We start from the raw sequence: 19,073 nt of genomic DNA on the forward strand, positions 1-19,073 counted from the left end.
GAAGCAAGTTGGAAAAGAAGACGCATGCGCCGGCTTCTGGCCTGTCGCGTTAGGTCGCCCGGTTGTGTGGGTTGAGGAGCATTTTCAGCAGGAGCACTGCGCAGGGGTAAGATGATGGTATAGCGAGTATTGCTGGGAGGTATTAGGTGGTAAGATAGGACAGCAGTCTGAAGTTGTTTTCTTGGATGTTGCACTGGCTTTAATGTTTTTTTCTTCCGAATAAGGACATTTGGGATTGTCTTTCGAGTGAGCAATGGAGAAGTGAAGTATTTTAATTTCTAAACAAAAGCCTTTGACTGCAGCTGTAGGTCCATTTACTTGGCAATGTGACCGTTGACCTCTATGGGATTTATTTCAGAATAAACGTATCTAAGAGCAAGCGCTGCACGATGCTGGGTCTCAGCCCCTCTGATAAATCCCCCGTTTCAGTGGTGGAAGTTAAGAGGCAATGCTAACTAGGGGTATGTCGATAAGGAGGGGGCAGATGTGCGTAACCAGGGGTTCTAAATCATAACGTTGCTGTTTTCAAAGAAAATAAAGTATTTATTGAACATCATACTTGTCAGCATCTGTTAGGTACACTGATGACTGGTGAAACCGCATATCTACATTTGTATAAACCTTAGACTAGTTAAAATGTTCATATGCTTAAAAATGAAGATAAAACGTTATTTACAATGCATTCTAAAATCTAGCAAAATATCATTATTAGGAAAGAACTGCAGGTGGAGTACTACTAAACATGGAGGATACAGAAGAGGACTACATGTCTGATTCCTTTGTTAATGTACAGTTAAGTGGATTATTTTTCTAAACTTGATATCATAATTGTCAGCACCTGTCAGTACACAGATGGACAGTTGAAATTATTTTTGAGGACTTTTGTAACTACATGGTAGTTTTTCAGGTATCCAATGAAGGGCTTATATTTTATATAAAGGGTCTGTCTTTCAGTTGTGCACAGTGCTTCTTATCTACATTCTCAATACATCCCAGAACAATTCTAAAGGAACAAATTGGGAATCTTATTGCACACTTAAGAACATGTATGTACACATCCATCTGTTTTCTGTCTGTTCCTCATGGACATCCTTATACAGACTAACAATGCAATCCTAACCATGTATATTAAGAAGTAAATGAGTTAAATAGGACTTACTTCCTAGTACGTATACTTAGAATTACAGCCTACCTTTTAACTGTCCCATTGTCCTCCCTTCCCAATTCCTTCCCCTGCAGCCCTTTCTTTTGAGTTCTGGATAGTCTGCTTCTCTATATTCAGAAGGCCTGGCACAGAAACTGGTTGGGTTCCAAGTAATTTATATTCTTCCTTTTGCCAATGATGCTAGCCTTCCAGTTCTCAAGTTCTCACAGCATTCTGTGAACCTAATACATTTACAACAATACCATCTTGTAGTAATTTATTACACAGTGTCAGCTATTTGTTTGAATCCATTTCAGTGTTGTATAAATAAGCTTATTCTTTGCAGAAGAATTTATAATTTTATTACCAGAATTATAATTTAGTGTGATTGAAGACACTATTTGCTCAGTGTGACATTTTGTAGAATTTACTTTTTAACAGTGTCATCTTAGGAAGAGCTTTGCCCCTCTAAATTCATTGACTTCAGTGAACTTAGAAGGGTGCCGCTCTGCTTAGAATGGCACTGTAAATTAGTGTTTGACAGTGCAACACTAAGAACACTTTCCAGGGAATAAGCCCCAATGAATAAAATCAGCCTTAATTCTACATACTTAGGATTTCCCCCTTAGATTTGTCAGTTCACTGAAGTGGATCTTGTTGCTATTTCCTTCCATGTTTTATAGAGAGAAATAATTACTATATAACCATTTAACTTATGCTCTTGTTTAGTCAGGATGTCAGGCCAGGAATGCCCATGCTGAGACGTGTAAAAGAAACTTTTAAAAAAGAAGAGAAACAAAAAGAAGCCAACCAAAAAAACAGACAAAAGAGTATAAAAGAACAAGAACAAGAGCAACGTGATAGTGCTTTAAAAATTGCTTTGGGAAATGAGAATAAAGGCTTTGCTATGCTTCAGAAGATGGGGTACAAAAGTGGTCAGCCTCTAGGCAAGAGTGGTGAGTTTGTTACTTGCTTTCAATATGTGACTGTAACATGGTGCCAGTTTCTATAGGGATTGTCTTTAATTCTAAGAAGTTCAGGGTACAGGTCATATCTGCACAAAACTAGCTTGCTAACACTGGTACAGCTGCCAGAATAATGAAAATCCAACACAACGTTTTGAATGGGGTGGAGCGGGGAGCATGCAATCAAGCCCTACACCATCTCTGGTCCAACTAGTTTACCATTCTGTTTCCAACAGTGGTCAGATGCCAACAGACAAAAGCACCCCTCACCTGCTAACTGTTCCCCAGCATCTGATATGCATAATTTTATGGACAGCTAACATATCACACCTTTTCTATATTAAAAAGCCCCAGGATTTTTTGCTTTGCATCTTAAAGCAAACCGTGTGATTATTTTGGTTGCTTTTTTTTGCATTCTTTCCATCTCTTTAATATACTTTTTGAAATGCAGTGACCAGAATTGTAGATAATATAGAACTTTCCTTTTTTAATTGCTGCTGCATTCTGAGGTGACATTTTCAATGAGTTGCCAACTACAATATCAAGGCCTTTTTTCTTGTTCTGTTAAATTTTCACCACTGAACAATTTGGTGTCATCTGTAAACTTTGCTATCTCTCTGTTCACCCCCAGTTCCAGACATTTTGTGCCACTAAACCATGTATTGGTCTCTGACCTTTAGAAACCTTTACTTGTGCCTGGGAGAAAACAGTGAAGCAATAATTTAGGATACTATCAAAGCTAGATGTTTTCTAGTCGAAATGGTATACTGCAGCATTAGAGCTGTATACCAAGTGTGTGCCCTCTTGTGGCAAGAGAGAGCCTACAAAACATCACATAGTACCACTACAGAATCATAAAGCCATAACTCTGGAGAAAGTTGTGGAGCAGAAAGCCAAATCATGTGCATTGTTGGTAAAAAAAAGTTTGGAATGAAGCAAACTTATGAAAGACCATTTTATACTATAGATCAGTTGGAACAGTGCTTGATAGCCTTGGTATATCATTCGTTCTTGATCTGTTCTGCCTCACAGGCTTATTGTAGAAATAAAATGAGCCATCTCTAAGTAAACAATTCTGCGTTTATTGGAAGAAGTAGGAAAACCATTGTGTCTCCTGTTCATTATCTACTGTCTGCTCTTCATAAACAGTATGCTCTCCTTTTCTGCAGGAGAAGGGATTATTGAGCCTATTCCTTTGAACATGAACAAAGGTGTGTGAGAAATCTGTCTTTTACTTATTTTTTTAAGTAAAAATAAAATTCTGAATGTGACGCCTCTCAACATGTTCACCTAAGTGCTTTGAACTTGCAATAGGTAGAAGCGGGCTTGGGCATGAAGAAGTTAAAAAACGAAAAGTTGAAGAGAATCTGGAAAACTACAAAAGAAAACTTCATATGCAAAAACAAGTAGAGAAGCAGGCCACCAACCTTTTCAAGTAATGTACAAGACAATGACATTTATGTAATTCTTTAAAAGAAACATTTTTTAATGCTCATGACGTTTTATGGATGCATGGGGAGAAAGGGTGATTAACCTAGAAAGTAATGCTCTTTATCTAAACAAAAAGAGTGCTCATTCATAACATGCATACATTTGGAGGGTTCAAGGCTGCAACCCTACATGGAGTTATTTCTTTTTTTTTTTTTTTTTTTTTCTCTTTATCTTTCTGATCTCTGATTTGTTTTTTTTTTTTTTTTTTTATATATATATTTTTATTTCAATTATTAACAAAACTGTTTACAATATGAAATACAACATGGGTAAATTGTTAAAAACTACATAACAGAGAAGGGTAAAACATGGAAAGACAAATTCAAGTTGAATGATCTGATATATTTTGGATTATAGATTCAGGATTGTTTGGTATATTTTATTGGGAGGATATAGATTTTCTTTAGAAATGTATTCAAAAAAAGGGAACCATTTTTCCATAAAATTTGTTGTTTGGGGGAAATTTTCAGCTTGATAGATTCCATCATTGATTTTTTCAAATAAAAAATGGTCCCATATTTTAGAATACCAACTGGTAATTGTTGGTACAGTATGTGATTTCCATTTTAAAGCAATTAAATTTTTTGCTGCCATTAAGAAGACATTGATGAGGTCTCGTCGAATTGGTGGGATCTCTATATCATCCCATTGATTCAGAAATATCAGCTCAGGTTTCTTTGGTATTTTGTAGCCAGTTAACAAAAAGATTTGGTGCAAGATTGTATTCCAGAATTCTTCTATGTAATGACATTTCCACCAGCAATGTATATATGATCCTGTATCCCCACATCCTTTCCAACATAAAGATGAACTGTGAGAATAAATAGCTGCTAATTTTTTGGGTGTAAGATACCATCTTGTTAATATCTTATAGGACTGTAGTTTAATACTAATTGTTGATGAATTAAATATTTTAGAGGACCATAATATTTCCCATTGTTCTTTTGATAATATTTTGTCACAGTCTTGGTGCCATTTTGACTGATATGTTAAGGTTTTAAGTTTAAGGTTTTGTAGCAAAATATTATAAATTTTGGAGATTACTCCTTTATTTGAAAGGCCTTTCCTATCTATAATTTGTTCAAATGCAGTCTTTGGTTGTTTCATAATGTCCTTTAAGTTTATAGAAGAGGCTAGATTCTTTAATTGAAAATAAATAAACCATGATATATTACTATTAATTTTTTGCTCCAATTCCGGTTTATCTAGTAAGCCTTCTCGGGAGGCAATATCAGTTAGCCTTGTTATGTTGTTTTGGCTCCATTTTTTAGTGAATGCGGGTGAGAGACCCGGTGGAAACCAATCCTGAAAAAGAAAAGAAGAGAACCTGGAATATTTGGGGGTGATTTTATTTCTATAAGCATCCCATACTTTTAGGATAGCTGTAAAAAAGATGTTTTGTTTAGAGTTTGTTGGGCGGACGTGTTGTTTATTCCATAGAAGATCCTGAATGGATTCATTTTGTTGTGTGTTTTGTAAAAAGTTGATCCAATCCATATGATCTTCCTTCTGTATTATAGAAATTACATCTTTTAATCGTGCAGCTTTTTGATAGAGATCAATATCTGGGAAATTAAAGCCTCCTTGTGTGTTTTTTAATCTTAGTGTTGTAAATGCAATTCTTGGATGTTTATCTTGCCACAAAAATTTATTGAAGAAGGTTTGCCATTGTTTTAAAAGTTTTGGTGGGATTAATATTGGAATTGTTCGAAAGAGAAAAATTAACTTGGGAAGTGCAAATGATTTAATTAGATGGTATCTATCATACCATGATAATTGTTTTTTATTCCAGTCACTTAATTCTGCTCTTATTTTAGCCATTTTATCTATGTGATTTAACTTTAGTAACTGGTTGAGGTCAGATGGTAGGATTATACCCAGATATGGTAGTTTTTTTGGTTCCCACTGGAATTTATATATGTGTTTAATATTCAATTGAGTTGTAGTTGTTGTGTTTAAAGGAAGTATGTTCGACTTGGTGTAGTTTACTTCTAATCCTGAAATTTGACCAAATAAACTTAAAAGATTTGATAAGTGTTGAAGCGATAGGATTGGGTTTGTGAGGTATAGCAGCATATCATCTGCAAAAGCACTGAGTTTATATGTTTTAGAGTTAACTGCGATTCCTTGAATTTGGGTGTTCTCCCTGATTGCTATTGTCAGTGGTTCTAAGGCAATTGCAAATAAAGCAGGTGACAAAGGGCAGCCTTGTCTTGTTCCTCTATGTAGATAGATTTTGTCTGAAGTGTTTCCATTTATTTTGACATGCGCTGTGGGTTGTGAATAGATTGTCTTTATTATACGTCGGAAATTTTCTCCAAAGCCCATATGGTATAGTGTTTCATCTAAATAACATATTTCTAAGGAATCGAAGGCTTTTTCGATATCTAATGATAAGAATAGAGCTTCAGTATGTTGATTTTTGCATATAGACATTAAATTTAAAGTTTTATAAATATTGTGTGTTAAATCCCTGCCGGGCATGAAGCCGGTTTGGTCCTTGTGTATATAGTGAGTGATAAATGAATTAAGACGTTCGGCTATAACTGAAGTAAATATCTTGTAATCTTGATTTAAGAGAGAAATTGGGCGAAATGAGGCTGGGGTTTTATGATCTTTGCCTTGCTTCGGAATTACTATAATAGAAGCAGTCGACCATGAAGGAGGCTGTATTCCTGTTGTTAGTAACATGTTACAAGTTTCAGTAAGGGGTTGTAACAGAAGTGGGGCAAATTTTTTATAAAATTCTGCAGGAAATCCGTCTGGTCCTGATGTTTTGTTGTTTTTTGATTTTTGTATGACTGCTGCAATTTCTTGTGTGGTGATTGGATTCTCCAGTTTTGACTGATGTGCTTTTTCTAATTTTTTAAGATTTTTAAGTGATTGCAAAAAATGGGATATGTTTTCTATTTTTGGTTTTTTTGATGTATATAGTTGATTATAGTAATCTCTGAAGATATTAATTATGTCTTTTGATTTAGTGTATATTTGTCCTTTTTTGTCTTGGATTACCCTGATTAATTTTGCTACCTTCTTTTCTTTTATTCTCCAAGAGAGAATACGTAAAGTCTTTGGTGTATTGAACCAATGTTTCTGTTTTAAATATATGAGATTTTTTTGAATATTATCTGATTCTATGGTTTCTAAAAGTTTGCGTTCATTTATTAGTTTCTGGTATACTTTTTTACTACCATTCTGTTTATGTAGGAATTCCAAGTGTTTAATTTTCCCTGTAATTTCTTGTTTTTGAGCTTTCTTATCCTTGTGAATTCGTGATGTTAATGCTATTAGATGTCCTCTAGTGACAGCTTTTAAAGCGTCCCAAAAAATATGTGGTTTTGTTTCTGGTGTTGTATTTTCTTTCATGTATTGTTTGATGATATTCTCAATTTCCTTAACATGATTTGAATGGTACAGCAGTGATTTACTAAATGTCCAGTGTTTTTCAGTTTTTGTTTCTGACTTAAATGAAATGGTGCAAGTAGTCCAAGCATGATCTGAGTGGATTATGTTACCAATTTCGGTTGAGTTTACCTGATTAATTAATTTTTCTGAAATTAAAATAAGGTCAATTCTGGTGTAAATGTGATGTCTAGGTGAGTAGTAAGTAAAGTCTTTTTCTGTAGCATGAGTTTGTCTCCATACATCAATCAGATTGTGATTTTTAATCAATGTTGCCAATTTAGTATTGTGACATTTCTTATTGGATTTTTTATAGTCTGACCTATCTAATTTGTGATTCATTATGAAATTAAAGTCTCCACCCACAATCAGTTCGCCTTCCTGAAATTTTTCTAGATTAATTAATAGTTCTTCTATAAAGGTTATTTGCCTTTGGTTAGGTGCATAGATGGATGCCACTGTAAGAAGGTGATTGCCTACAGTTCCTTTTACAAATATATATCTACCCAGAGGATCAACCTTTGTAGCTTTATGAAAAAAAGGAGTATTTTTGGATACTATAATTGCAACCCCACGTGCTTTAGAAGTGCCATATGCATGGTATTGTGTCTGAATCCATCTGTCTTTCAGTGTTAAAGGATTACCAGCACGAATGTGTGTTTCTTGAAGTAGAGTGATATCTGGTTTAAGTTTAGCTATATGTGTAAGTATGCGTTTTCTCTTAATTGGATTCCCCAAGCCTCGAACATTATAAGAAATTACTTTTAGTTCAGAACACATATTGTAACTTCTCCCTCCAATTTCTTCTTAGAAATAAATTATTTTTTGTGTTAAAGAAATAGCTTTTAAACAACTTATTTGGTAACAGTAATGCTATTTAGTATATAAAATCTGAACGATAAGACAATTTTCTGATGACAATACAGCACTTGTTATAACTTTACATTTTGATTATACTTAACTGTGTATTATAAACAGTAATACTTCTAATATCCGTAAAGTAACAATATAAACTTGAAGTAGTAATATAACTTTCTAATAACAGTAAAACTCTTCTATAACTCTCAACTTTGTTTATAACTAATTATTTGATATAAAATAGTAACACTCTATAATATAGGAACAATAACAATCCCTATTATCAATAAATTTCTGTTTAACTTGAATTCGATTAATAAGCCAAAAGGGGAAAAAAATAAAATTTAAAAAAAAAATGAAAAAATAATGGAAGAAACTGAAACTTATCCTATATAACCCTCTATAATTCAAGAGATAAACTTCTCTCCTGAATTACTGGAAAATTCCAGAATATCTGGGTAATTCTAATTTGGAAGCTAATTAAATTACTGTATCTTATAATCTGCCCCCCCGAACCCTTTGTTGATATTTTGATGCTATGAATGGCATTTGTTTCAGTCATTGGAATTAGAGCTTCTATTATTTCTAATGCAGAGTTTGAGACTTCAGTTGTGCCTAATCGGTATCTTGCTTCCTTTTTGTGGAGTTGAAGGATATGATCTCTTTCTTTTGTTAGATATGTTGTCTAACTCCATAGGCAGTTCCAGGTTAATGCTCTGTAACAGGCATAATCCAGTTTCTTGGTCTTCTGCTGTGTAGGTCTCTCCTTGTTGTTTTACTTGGAGTTTAGTAAAGTTTATCCATCTATAGTTGATTTTAGCTTTCCTTAAGGCTTCTGTTACTGGTTTAAGTTCCTTTCTTTTATTTAAAATGTCCTTTGGCAGATCAGTTAACACCAGGATAGAAGCTCCTTTGTATGTAAAGGTGTTTTGTGATCTTGCCACCTCCAAGATTTTTTTTCTTGTTCTCCAATCGACAAATGTTGCTACAACATCCCTGGGACTTCTCCTTTTGGGATGATTAGGGTAGCCAAGGCGATACGCTTTGGAAATTAGAGGGCTGATGCCCTCTTCTAATTGAAGGCATGTGGCTAGCCAGTTAGAGAGGAAAGAGATTAAATCTGCATTTATTATTTCAGATTCTTCAATCCCTCTAAATTTTAAGTTCTGCTGACGGTTTGCAAGTTCAAGGGTTTGAATTCTATTTTGCATGTAGTCATTCTCTTTTTGTAAGTCTTGCACATCTCTTTGCAAGGCAATGCTAAGATCCATTGCATTTTCAGCTTTTAGCACTGCTTTGTTAATGTCTATTTTAATTTCTGCAATTTGCTCTGTTAAATTGGAAATTTTTTGAAGGATATTAGACTCCATAGCTTGAAGTAAGGCTGGTAAGCTTAAGTCTGATGAAGAGTTACTTACTCTGCTTTCCTCGGCAGCCATTTTGAGTGTGTCTTTTTCAGCTCTGATTTCTGCTGCTGGTGTTTGGGAGACCAGGAAAAAATCTTGAAGCTTTTTAGCAGCCTTACTGTTTGCTTTCTTCTTTTCTGTTGTTTGTTTGTTCATAGCATTCATTTTACAGTTGTTAGGTTGTTTAAAGGGCTCAGGGTGAGACAGAGCTCAGCTTTAGGCGGCCATTTGCTTTTGCTGCGAAGCCACGCCCCCCCATGGAGTTATTTCTGATGTTTAGGATCAGGGTATAAGTTTGAGAGTACTCATGAATATCTGGCAAGGGAAAAAAAAATTAAACATTTTTTTACTAAGGAAGTACAAATAAAAAATGGAACTAAACCAGATATGAATTTTTCCCCTCTGCTCACAGGAAGTAGTCGTCTCTCTGTGTGGAAGGGAACCATATAGATAGGTATCAGAACCGTATTCTAATGTCAGACCACTTCTTTATGCATACAGCATTACTTAGCTGGCTGTGTTCACTATTCTTGAGCACAATGGAAGCCTTATAAGATACATGTTTCCACATCCAGTGTTCCACACACATCTTCAACCATTTAGTGTGCAGGGTATTTGTGCTTATACTGTAACAAGGAAGCAGGGGCCTGGAGACGGCAAGGGAAGGTTTCTATGTACTCTGAAGGGCCATATTTGTTCCATTGTGGGTAGTACAGCACTGGGGATTGTGCACATAAGGCAGTCTGGCTGCGATAGGAAGAGTTTTGCCAGATACCCGTGGGGCTTATCTCCATGAGCAGAGTCAAGTCAGACTGTGTGATGGGAGGTAGAAGGTGTCCTTCTTTGTGTTAATTAGTTTTAATCTCTTGTCTTTTTTTCAAATTCTTAAAAGTTTTATCAAGATCTAAATACATTTGTTGTTCTTCCTTCAGCAAATTCTCTTTTCAGATAGAACTCCTATAGGGATTAAAGCTGTATGTGCAATTTCTCAACTAATTCTGATCAAAGTAAAAAAAATTCCTGTTTATGTTAACTACCTTTTGAAATCAACAGAATGAGAATGAAGACCAAGCAAGAGGAATTGCAAGTAAAACGGGACCTGGAGAAAAGTCAGAAAGCCTGTCAGCAGTTAGATATGCAGAAAGTAAGGGGTTCATTTGTTTGCAACATTTGTAATCCAAGCATTCATAGTGGGCAATGTATTTTGCACCTCCATTTTGAAGCCTTGAATATAACTCCAGAAAAATATTTCCAAGCCTACATATTGAAACATACTAGCAAGTCAGTTGTGACACTGACAGACTGAAATAAAAGAAACAACTCTTCTGTGGAGTCCAAAAATGCCCCTGCCTGGTTGCCTGAGTCCATAAGTAATTGGCTGTTCTTGTGTAATTTGGTTTACACATGCAGAAAAGTGGGATGGCAGAGTCTTGACAAAACAGGCAGACAATGCATGAATGAATCCTGAGGTGATCTTAAGGTCTGTACCACTTCAGCCTAAGGTGATGGATTCCAGCATTACATTTCCCATAAAAAACTGGCACAAGCCATGATGGACTAAGCTTTAAGCTAGGGGCTGCATCTTGTCCATACAGCAAGGGATAAGGGGAAGAAGTCCCAGTCATGATATATAAAGTTATGCAGAATTTTAAAACTACTGCAACTTCAAGTCAACCCTAATTAAACGTTGTTTACAATAAGTTCAGAGTTTAAGGAAAAGGGATTGCATGTTTTCACTTTTCCTTTGTTCCCTTAATCAGCCTGAAATTCTTCAACAGAATATGTATAGTATTTTTATTCCTTTATTAAACTTTCTTATATTTTGACTATTTATGCCTGATCTCGGGAAAAACACAGCACCTTTCAGTTTTACTCTCTGAAGAGTAATGGAGAGGAGTAGCAGATAAACTCCCCACACATGAGCACAATAGCTCAGACGTGCAAAGCTGCAATAGACCACCATTGTGCTTGATTGTAGGTGTGCAGCAGTTGGTGTAGCAACTAAACATATCCTTTAACCAACTACACAGGCACAAAGTGCTGGATATGCAGCTCCATTTAGAGGGAGATACTCTCAGTTATTAGTGGCAGCTGGTGATAACAATTTTATTTTTTGGGTACCCCTTGGGCATGAAGAGATGGGGTGCTGTTTCCAAGTGGAGACTTGGGATGGCCACAGTTTTTCTGACCTTTTGGTAGGCAACCAAAAGGACTAGGAGGGGCTTACAAAGCCATTCTTTCATACGTTTTTAAATTATTTTGTAGGGCTTTGAACTTCCCAGAGAGGCTTGGTTCTGGTTAAGACCAAGCGGGGAGAAAGATGATGTGGAGAAACAGGAGGAGGAGGAGGAAGAGGAAGAAGATGACTTAAGTGTATGTTCAAATGTTGTTTTAAGCAAGAATATTCTGTGTTGGTATACAATGGTTCCCCAACTTTTTTGAGCCTGTGGGCACCTTTGGGTGGTGGGTGTAATCACAAAATGGCTGTTGCAGGAAGTGGAGCTAAACACAAAAGGGCTACCACCAGAAGCAGAGCCAATCACAAAACGTCAGAGAGTGCACTAATGCATAATTTTAATAGTGACTCATATATCAGGCAGAAATTCTGTTTAACAAGATGCCTTTTTAAATGAACGTATTGTTTAAAAGTACTTTCTTACATATACACAGCTTATCTTCAATCATACAGTGAAGATTCTTGCACTATGGTGGCAGCTGCTGTTGAAGCAACATTGTTTAAACATCTGCACAGCCAATTAGGTCTCTAGTGGCCAATCAGAAGCTTCCCTTAGCCCCACCTACTTTCTAAAAACACTTGGTGGGCACCAGTTAAGGTGTTGATAGGTTAGGTACCATGGTACCCATGAGTACCAATGCTGGGCGCCCCTACTGTATACTTTATAGGTCAAGACATGATTCTAGTAGCAGCCAGAAGTCTTATTTTTTGAGTAATGGGACATTTGAGAAAATATTGTGGGAAATGTCTCTTGACTCATTGTTGCAGGAAAAAGATCTTTCTGGTTCTAACTTTTTCCCTGTCTAAAGCAATGAAACTAAACAGTTATCAAAGTAATCTTGTTTCTGATGTTTTCTTGATGCTGCTTCATTATAACTTAGCATACAATTTATGTATTTGGTGTATTAATGAAATGTAAAAGTAGAAAGGCCTTTGTTTTCTACAAGCAATATTGCAACATGAGAAAGAACTGCAAACTGCTTTACCATATGCTATATATCCTAATTCTCCCATCTACAAGGCAGGAAAAAATAAACAACAATTGAAACTACAAATTTTATAGCAAGTGTATATTATTTGAGCAGAAACAGTCAGACTACCAGCATATTTGATTATCACGTTAAAGCACTGAAAACATTTAACTCTTTACTAGTTTATCATCCAACATCATAGCATATTAATCATTGACAAAATTAGTTATAGTTAAACAAAACATAATCCTTGAAAATGTGCATGTCTATATGTAGGATTTTTCTTACTCTGTAGATTCTTACATAAAAATCTGCATACTGCAAATTAATTGTCATTGATTTATACTGAGACTCAAGACAGTTTACAAAATGTAAAAATCAGTTCAATCAGACAACATAAAACATCCAACAACAATGCAATGCATCTAGTATTTCAGAAATTAGGAAACAAAGCAAACAGGAAACTGTATAAGGCATGATATACCATAAACAAAGCTTGCAGTGGATTACAAAGATACAACACAGTGCACTAAAAGCAAGCTATTGCAGTAACTACAGCCCTTCTTGGACAGTTCTGTCATACTATATTTCTGGTCCCCTTATAAAAATGCCCTCCTGAATGCTTCTATTTTGTACATTCTTGCAAAAGTATTTACGCATTTCAAAATAGAAAATATTTTTATGGCGTTTTTTCAACTGGAAATGCTGGGGCAGGGGAAGGAGGAAGGTTCTCAGGGGGAAAAAACCCAGGTGTGTGGCGGAACCTTCCCCCACCATCTTCACCTCTCTGGTTGAGCTGCAGAAAGTCCTCTGAAAGGAACATCCGATACCAGGATGGTGTTCCGATTTCTTTAAATGCTATTTTTAAGATGGAAAGGAAGTAAAACACCATGTGACTTGACCATCATAAGTAATCTGTAAGAAGAGGGAGCTCATCATACCGGGTTTGATTCCCCACTCCTCCGCTTGAAGCTAGCTGGATGACCTTGGGTCAGTCACAGCTTCCCGGAGCTCTCTCAGCCCCACCCACCTCACAGGGTGATTATTGTTGTGGGGATAATAATGACATACTTTGTAAACCGCTCTGAGTGGGCATTAAGTTGTCCTGAAGGACAGTATATACATCGAATGCTGCTGTTGTTATAGATTTATATCAAGGGTGGTCTTTTCATAGTTAGTTATTTTCAAAATGTGGTTTAGTGGCTTATACATGGAGTGGTATTACATTCCTGAAATTTAAGAAGATATGGGCTTTTTTGGAATTCCTAGATTTGGATTTTGGAATTCCTTAACAGGGTTTTATGCTTAAAACGTTTTATTTTTTGTGCTTTACATAGGCATCAGATAAATTACAAACTTTGACAGCATATTTAAGAGACAAGTATCTGTACTGCATCTGGTGTGGAACAGCCTACGAAGGTAAGAAAAAATCCCTTTTACTTAAAAATACTGAGAAAGTTTTACTTATGACCCAGCTATGCCCTTGGTTTGCTAAGAGTAAAACTCTCAGAAGTAGTATGGTGGTTTGCACCTGCTGACTGAATTCACAAGAAATATTCTAAATTGCATTTATCACTTGAAAACCAAAATGAGTGAAACAGGCATTATCCTGAATCATTCAGGGCACGTAGTCTACTGTGCAGCACTCCCCTCCCCTTTCAGTACCCAGAAAATTCCAATTCCCTTTCAGAAGTTGGCCTCTTGTCGCATTTTCCCCCAAACCTTACTACGTGGTATATGAAGGTATGGGACCATTTGATCATGGAGAAGTTAACAGACAGGATGCAGTTACGAATGAATCCAGCCAAATCTTCAGATTTTTACGAGAAGTGGTTTCCTTTCCTAGATTTCCTCTCTAAGGAAAATCTACTCGTTACAAGGCTACCGTATTATGAGATCGTTAATCCGGAAATTTAATTTTGTGATTGAAACATAGCACTATATCTGTAGTAATTGAATCAATCTAGTTATAGTGTTGTATTGGAAATTTTATCACTACCACTATTGTTTAGTTATATAATCTTTGTTATGATAACATTGTACTGAAAAGTGGTCATTTCTTTATTTGTAATATTTTTTTCTTTAATAAAAAAAAATATTATAAAAAAAAAAAAAGAAGTTGGCCTCTTGTGATTCAATTTCTTTTCTTCATTTCATTTATACCCCACCTTTTTACACAATGAAGACCCAAAATAGCTTACATTCTCCTCCTATCCTCCATTTTATCCTCAAAACAACCATCTGAGGTAGGTTACGCTGAGAGTATGTGACTGGCCTAAGGTCACCCAGCAAGCTTCTATGGCACAGTGGGAATTTGAAACTGGGTCTCTTAGCTCTAGTCCAACATTCTAACCATCACATAACCTTTCACAAGCAAGGTGATGTGCATCTACTTACTGCGTTGTTTGGCTTTTGTTGCCCTAACACAAGTGTAGCAGCCATGCTTACTCTTACTCTTTCTGGGCCTCAGAGACACTTCCAGTTTGAACTTTGACAGACTTATTCAGCTTAATTCAACCTGGTGAATTCTTCTCACTTTTCTGAAGAACAGATGTCTGCTTGAGTTCGGGATGCCCACACAAGAGTCAACCTATGTTATGTTATAATAATGCAGCATCAAAGAAACACCAAAACCCTACTGGAATTGTGTAAACAAAATGCTGCTGATCTGCAAGTCTAAACATTGGTAGATATTTTGAGAATGGACCTTTGGACACTTACTGTGAAGGGCCCTTCTCCTCTGATAAGGAGGACATCTTGGGTGATTTCCACTGTCCAATCAGAGAGGCAGGAAATTTAAAAAAAATTCTTTCCTGCGTACATGGAGGATGGAATTCCTTCATGGGTGGTTCCGTATGAAGTAATAGATCCGAGAACTGTTGATAATGAACAGCAATGTTTAACGTACAAGGAGATTACACAAATACAATATTCAAAGCTGAGAATAAAGACAGAAGAAGAATTGTCTCCTTGCTATGGATGGTTTCAGTACAGACAGATCAGAGATCTTTATAATGCGGACTGCCTGAGGTATAAGATTGGAAAAATCGGAGTTGGAGGAAGTGTTACTCCAAGAAGGCAAGAAAGAAATATCTAAAATTTATAAATTACTTCTGAAATGGTATACAAAGGACGAAACAGTAAAAGTCCAGATGGTGAAGTGGGCAATAAATTTTCATAAAGAGATAACGATGGAGGCGTGGGAGCATCTATGGAAAAATACATTGAAGATTTCAACGTGTACGAACGTCAAAGAGAATGTGTACAAAATGATCTACAGATAGTATCTAACACCAAAGAAAATTGCGCTTGGAAATACCAATATGTCGGACAAATGCTGGAAATGCAGACAGCATGAAGGTTCACTATATCACATGTGGTGGACTTGTGAAGTAGCCAAGCAGTACTGGGGAGAAATAATTGAAGCAATTAATGAGATTTTGCAAATCCAAATTAATAAGAACACAGAACTGTTGCTACTGAACCTTGGAATGGAGACTGTTCCAGTGCAGTATAGAACATTGTTATTTTACATGACTGCTGCGGCAAGACTTTTGTATGCGCAGAAATGGAAGACACAAGAAATACCAACTGTAGAAGACTGGATTTATAAATTGCTGTACATGGCAGAAATGGACAAAATGACAAGGAAACTTAAAGATCTTGACCTAGGGCAATATATTACTGATTGGGGGAAATTGAAACAATTTTTGGAGAAAAAATGGGATGTAAAAGGAGAACTGTGGCAGTTTGAGAATTTTTAAAGAAAAATAAGGATAAGAGAGAGAGGGGGGATCTTACCATATATAGGGGAAATGTAACTATAAGCTAGTATAAGGGTTAGGGGAATTCTTTTTCAGAGTATATGAATAAGGGTATAGTTAAATAAATATACTAATGGGGTATACTATATATACTATATATAATATATTATGTTAGTGGATCAGATTGTATATTATATAATGACTGCGCAGTATGGTGTTGTGTGCTGTGCCACATTGGTGGCAGGGCACACAGTAAGGGTTTTAATACATATTATATTGACAGTAGTATATTTGATAGAATATATGTTTAAAAGGAATAGAATAAGTTTAAACTAAGATTTTTGTAATATATTATATTATATTATACTGGTCTGCTATATTGAGGGGTATAAGATGTATACTATATTGATAGTATAACCGATAGATGTATATTATATTGATAGAATATTTGATAGTATAATTGATAGAAGTATACTATATTGATAAGATATTTGATATATATGATAGAGTATCTGGGAAAAAAATTAGAATGTGCTTAGAGTAAGGGACTTTATTAAGTAATAAGAGGGGTTAAGGGTTGGAAAGCTGTTGGAAGTCGATAGGGAGGGGGGAGGAAAAGGGTGGGGGATAGGGTTAATTAGATATCGAGGGAATGTATGTATTAAATTTGACAAGTATGCTCACCAATAAAAAAAATTTTTAAAAAATTTTCTTTCCTGTTTGGTGTGTGGGACCACCCTTCCTCAGTTCAGGTGACTCCACAAAGCAGTAAACTATTTAAGACGTATCTGTTTTGTTGTCGAGACCTGGTAAGCCTAAGAAACTCAGAAAAAGTAGAAAAGCAACAGGAATTTTAAGGATGAAGATCCAGGGAGGTCAAGATGTCCTCCTTACTTCAGAGGAGGAGGACCCTTCAGGGCAAATGTCCAAAGGTCTGTTCTTCTTCTCAGGCGGAGGACATCTTAGGTGCTCTCAAAGTAGTTTTCACTTTCTGGGTGGGATGCGATCTTCATCTTGGATGATGTGCTGCAAGACTCTCCTTCCAAAGGCTACGCCTGCTGAGTCATATGTATGCAATTTGTAATGTTTTATGAAAGTTGGCACTGATGACCAAGTGGCCACTTTGCATACTTCTTTGACTGAGGCATTCTTTTGGAAGGCCACATTGGTGGCTGCACTTCTCACTGAGTGTGCCGTAACCCCTGTAGGGATTTCTAAATTAGGTTAGAAAGGAAAGTCCCATTAGAAAAGTAGCAGAGCTAGCCTGCTACTGGACTGCTCTTCTTGGAGACAGGAATAGAAATGAGGAGGGGTTGTCCCATGCACAGAACAATAAAGAGAAATAATTTCCTGCCTCCCTGATTGGATGGTGGGACTCACCCATGATGTCCTCTGCCTCAGAGGGTGAACACTCACTGACATTGGCTTACAAAAAGGATGAACTAGAGTGAGAGGCAGGAAGCCTGGAAAATGGTGCCAAAGAGACTGCTTTGACTTAAAATCATGCTTGGTGTAGTGGTTAAGAGCGGCAGGACTCTAATCTGGAGAGCCAGGTTTGATTCCCCACTCTTTGGCTTGAAGCTAGCTGGGTGACCTTGGGTCAGTTACAGCTCTTTCAGAGCTATCTCAGCCCCATCTACCTCACAGGGTGATTGTTGTGAAGATAATAACAACACCGTTTGTAAACCACTCTGAGTTGTCCTGAAGGGTAGTATATAAATTGAGTGTTGTTATTGTTTTTTATCTGCTGCCCCATTTTAAAAATAAAATTGAGGGAAAGGATGTATTGTTTCAAGCCCATCATTATGTTCTGTTGGAGAATTAATTCATAATTAAGAATTCTCTGCCTTTTCAGGTAGCTGAAATACTAGCATGTCTGAGTAACTGGACAATTAGTAACTGCTGAGAGCCATTGCTCCTAAGCTGCCATGTCTCCCCAAAAGGGAAGTCTGTGACAAAAGGTTACCATACCCTTATTTCTATCTGCCTTATCCCTTACTTTCTGAATCACTTGCAAGTAAAAAAATGCTGTAATCCAAATTTTTGTTAGTTGTTCACTGCACTATAACAAAACAAGTAGGAACCTCCTGCTCTTGACAATAGTGGAGAAGATATGACAGTCATGCAGATTTATTTCAACTAGCTGGTCTGCTTTCTTGTTTTTTGATTTGCTGTTATTTTTCTTTTCCAAACTATGTCACCTTCAAAACATTTAACTTCAGTCTAATGACATTTTCTTCTGCCATTTGTATAATTTTTCTCTTTTCTGTATTCAGATCAAGATGATTTATCTTCAAACTGCCCAGGAGACACTTTTGAAGATCATGAATAATTTTCAAAGGGCAAATCCGTGTTTAAAATAGCACAAGATTTATACGGACTAATGATGATGGCTGCTTACTTTTGACAGGACGATGTTTTGGGGGGATTTTATATATTTAAAATGAAGCTACACTCACTGAAACTGTTGGACATTTGAGAATATTTTGGATTTTTCTCAGCTCTCCAAACTAAGGAAATGCTGCACCAGGGCACATCTGACTCAGTTTTTGTTTATTTGTGATTCCCTCTTTTTCATAATACAATAAAGCGTCTTCCCCTGAAGGAAGGCCAACCTACCCTGTCTGTTTTTGCTAAGGGTGGTATATAGGGCTACAAAGATCGTAAAAGTGTATTTCAGAAAAAAATGAAAATAATTTACTAGGAATAGAAAAGGTTCTGTTATCTCCCCTTAACCTCTCGACTCGGGGGGAAAATAAGCAATGCCCTAAGCAAGCAGCAGCCCAGTTACAGAACGAAGGGAAAGGCGCTGTAAGGATCACAGAGAATCGACAGG

General features: G+C 36.3%; 1 protein-coding gene across 3 annotated transcripts; it reads left to right on the top strand.

Moving 5' to 3' along the window:
* The first annotated feature begins 17 nt into the window (after nt 1-17).
* On the top strand, nt 18-18,856 carry GPATCH11 (G-patch domain containing 11). 3 transcript variants are annotated; one of them, XM_054978578.1, is made up of 9 exons: nt 18-106; nt 713-792; nt 1,874-2,100; nt 3,279-3,320; nt 3,424-3,544; nt 10,320-10,410; nt 11,532-11,639; nt 13,811-13,892; nt 18,514-18,856. In XM_054978578.1, the coding sequence occupies exons 2-9, from the start codon at nt 743-745 to the stop codon at nt 18,567-18,569; spliced, it is 777 nt and encodes a 258-aa protein (XP_054834553.1). In that variant the 5' UTR covers nt 18-106; nt 713-742; the 3' UTR covers nt 18,570-18,856. The 3 variants fall into 3 exon arrangements, with proteins under 3 accessions (XP_054834553.1, XP_054834547.1, XP_054834539.1); XM_054978572.1 differs by lacking the exon at nt 18,514-18,856 and adding an exon at nt 14,164-14,409; XM_054978564.1 differs by lacking the exon at nt 18,514-18,856 and adding an exon at nt 14,164-14,409 and having other exon boundaries at nt 89-106; nt 1,878-2,100.
* Nucleotides 18,857-19,073: the final 217 nt, after the last annotated feature.

This window comes from Eublepharis macularius, chromosome 1 (genome assembly GCF_028583425.1).
Source record: "Eublepharis macularius isolate TG4126 chromosome 1, MPM_Emac_v1.0, whole genome shotgun sequence".
In the NCBI taxonomy this organism is placed as follows: domain Eukaryota; kingdom Metazoa; phylum Chordata; class Lepidosauria; order Squamata; family Eublepharidae; genus Eublepharis; species Eublepharis macularius.

Coding starts and splice junctions, on each gene's coding strand:
- GPATCH11 (XM_054978572.1), top strand. CDS start 743: ATGGAGGATACAGAAGAGGACTACATGTCTGATTCCTTTGTTAATGTA. Junction 3,321..3,423: donor TCCTTTGAACATGAACAAAG/GTGTGTGAGAAA, acceptor AACTTGCAATAG/GTAGAAGCGGGCTTGGGCAT. Junction 3,545..10,319: donor CAGGCCACCAACCTTTTCAA/GTAATGTACAAG, acceptor TGAAATCAACAG/AATGAGAATGAAGACCAAGC.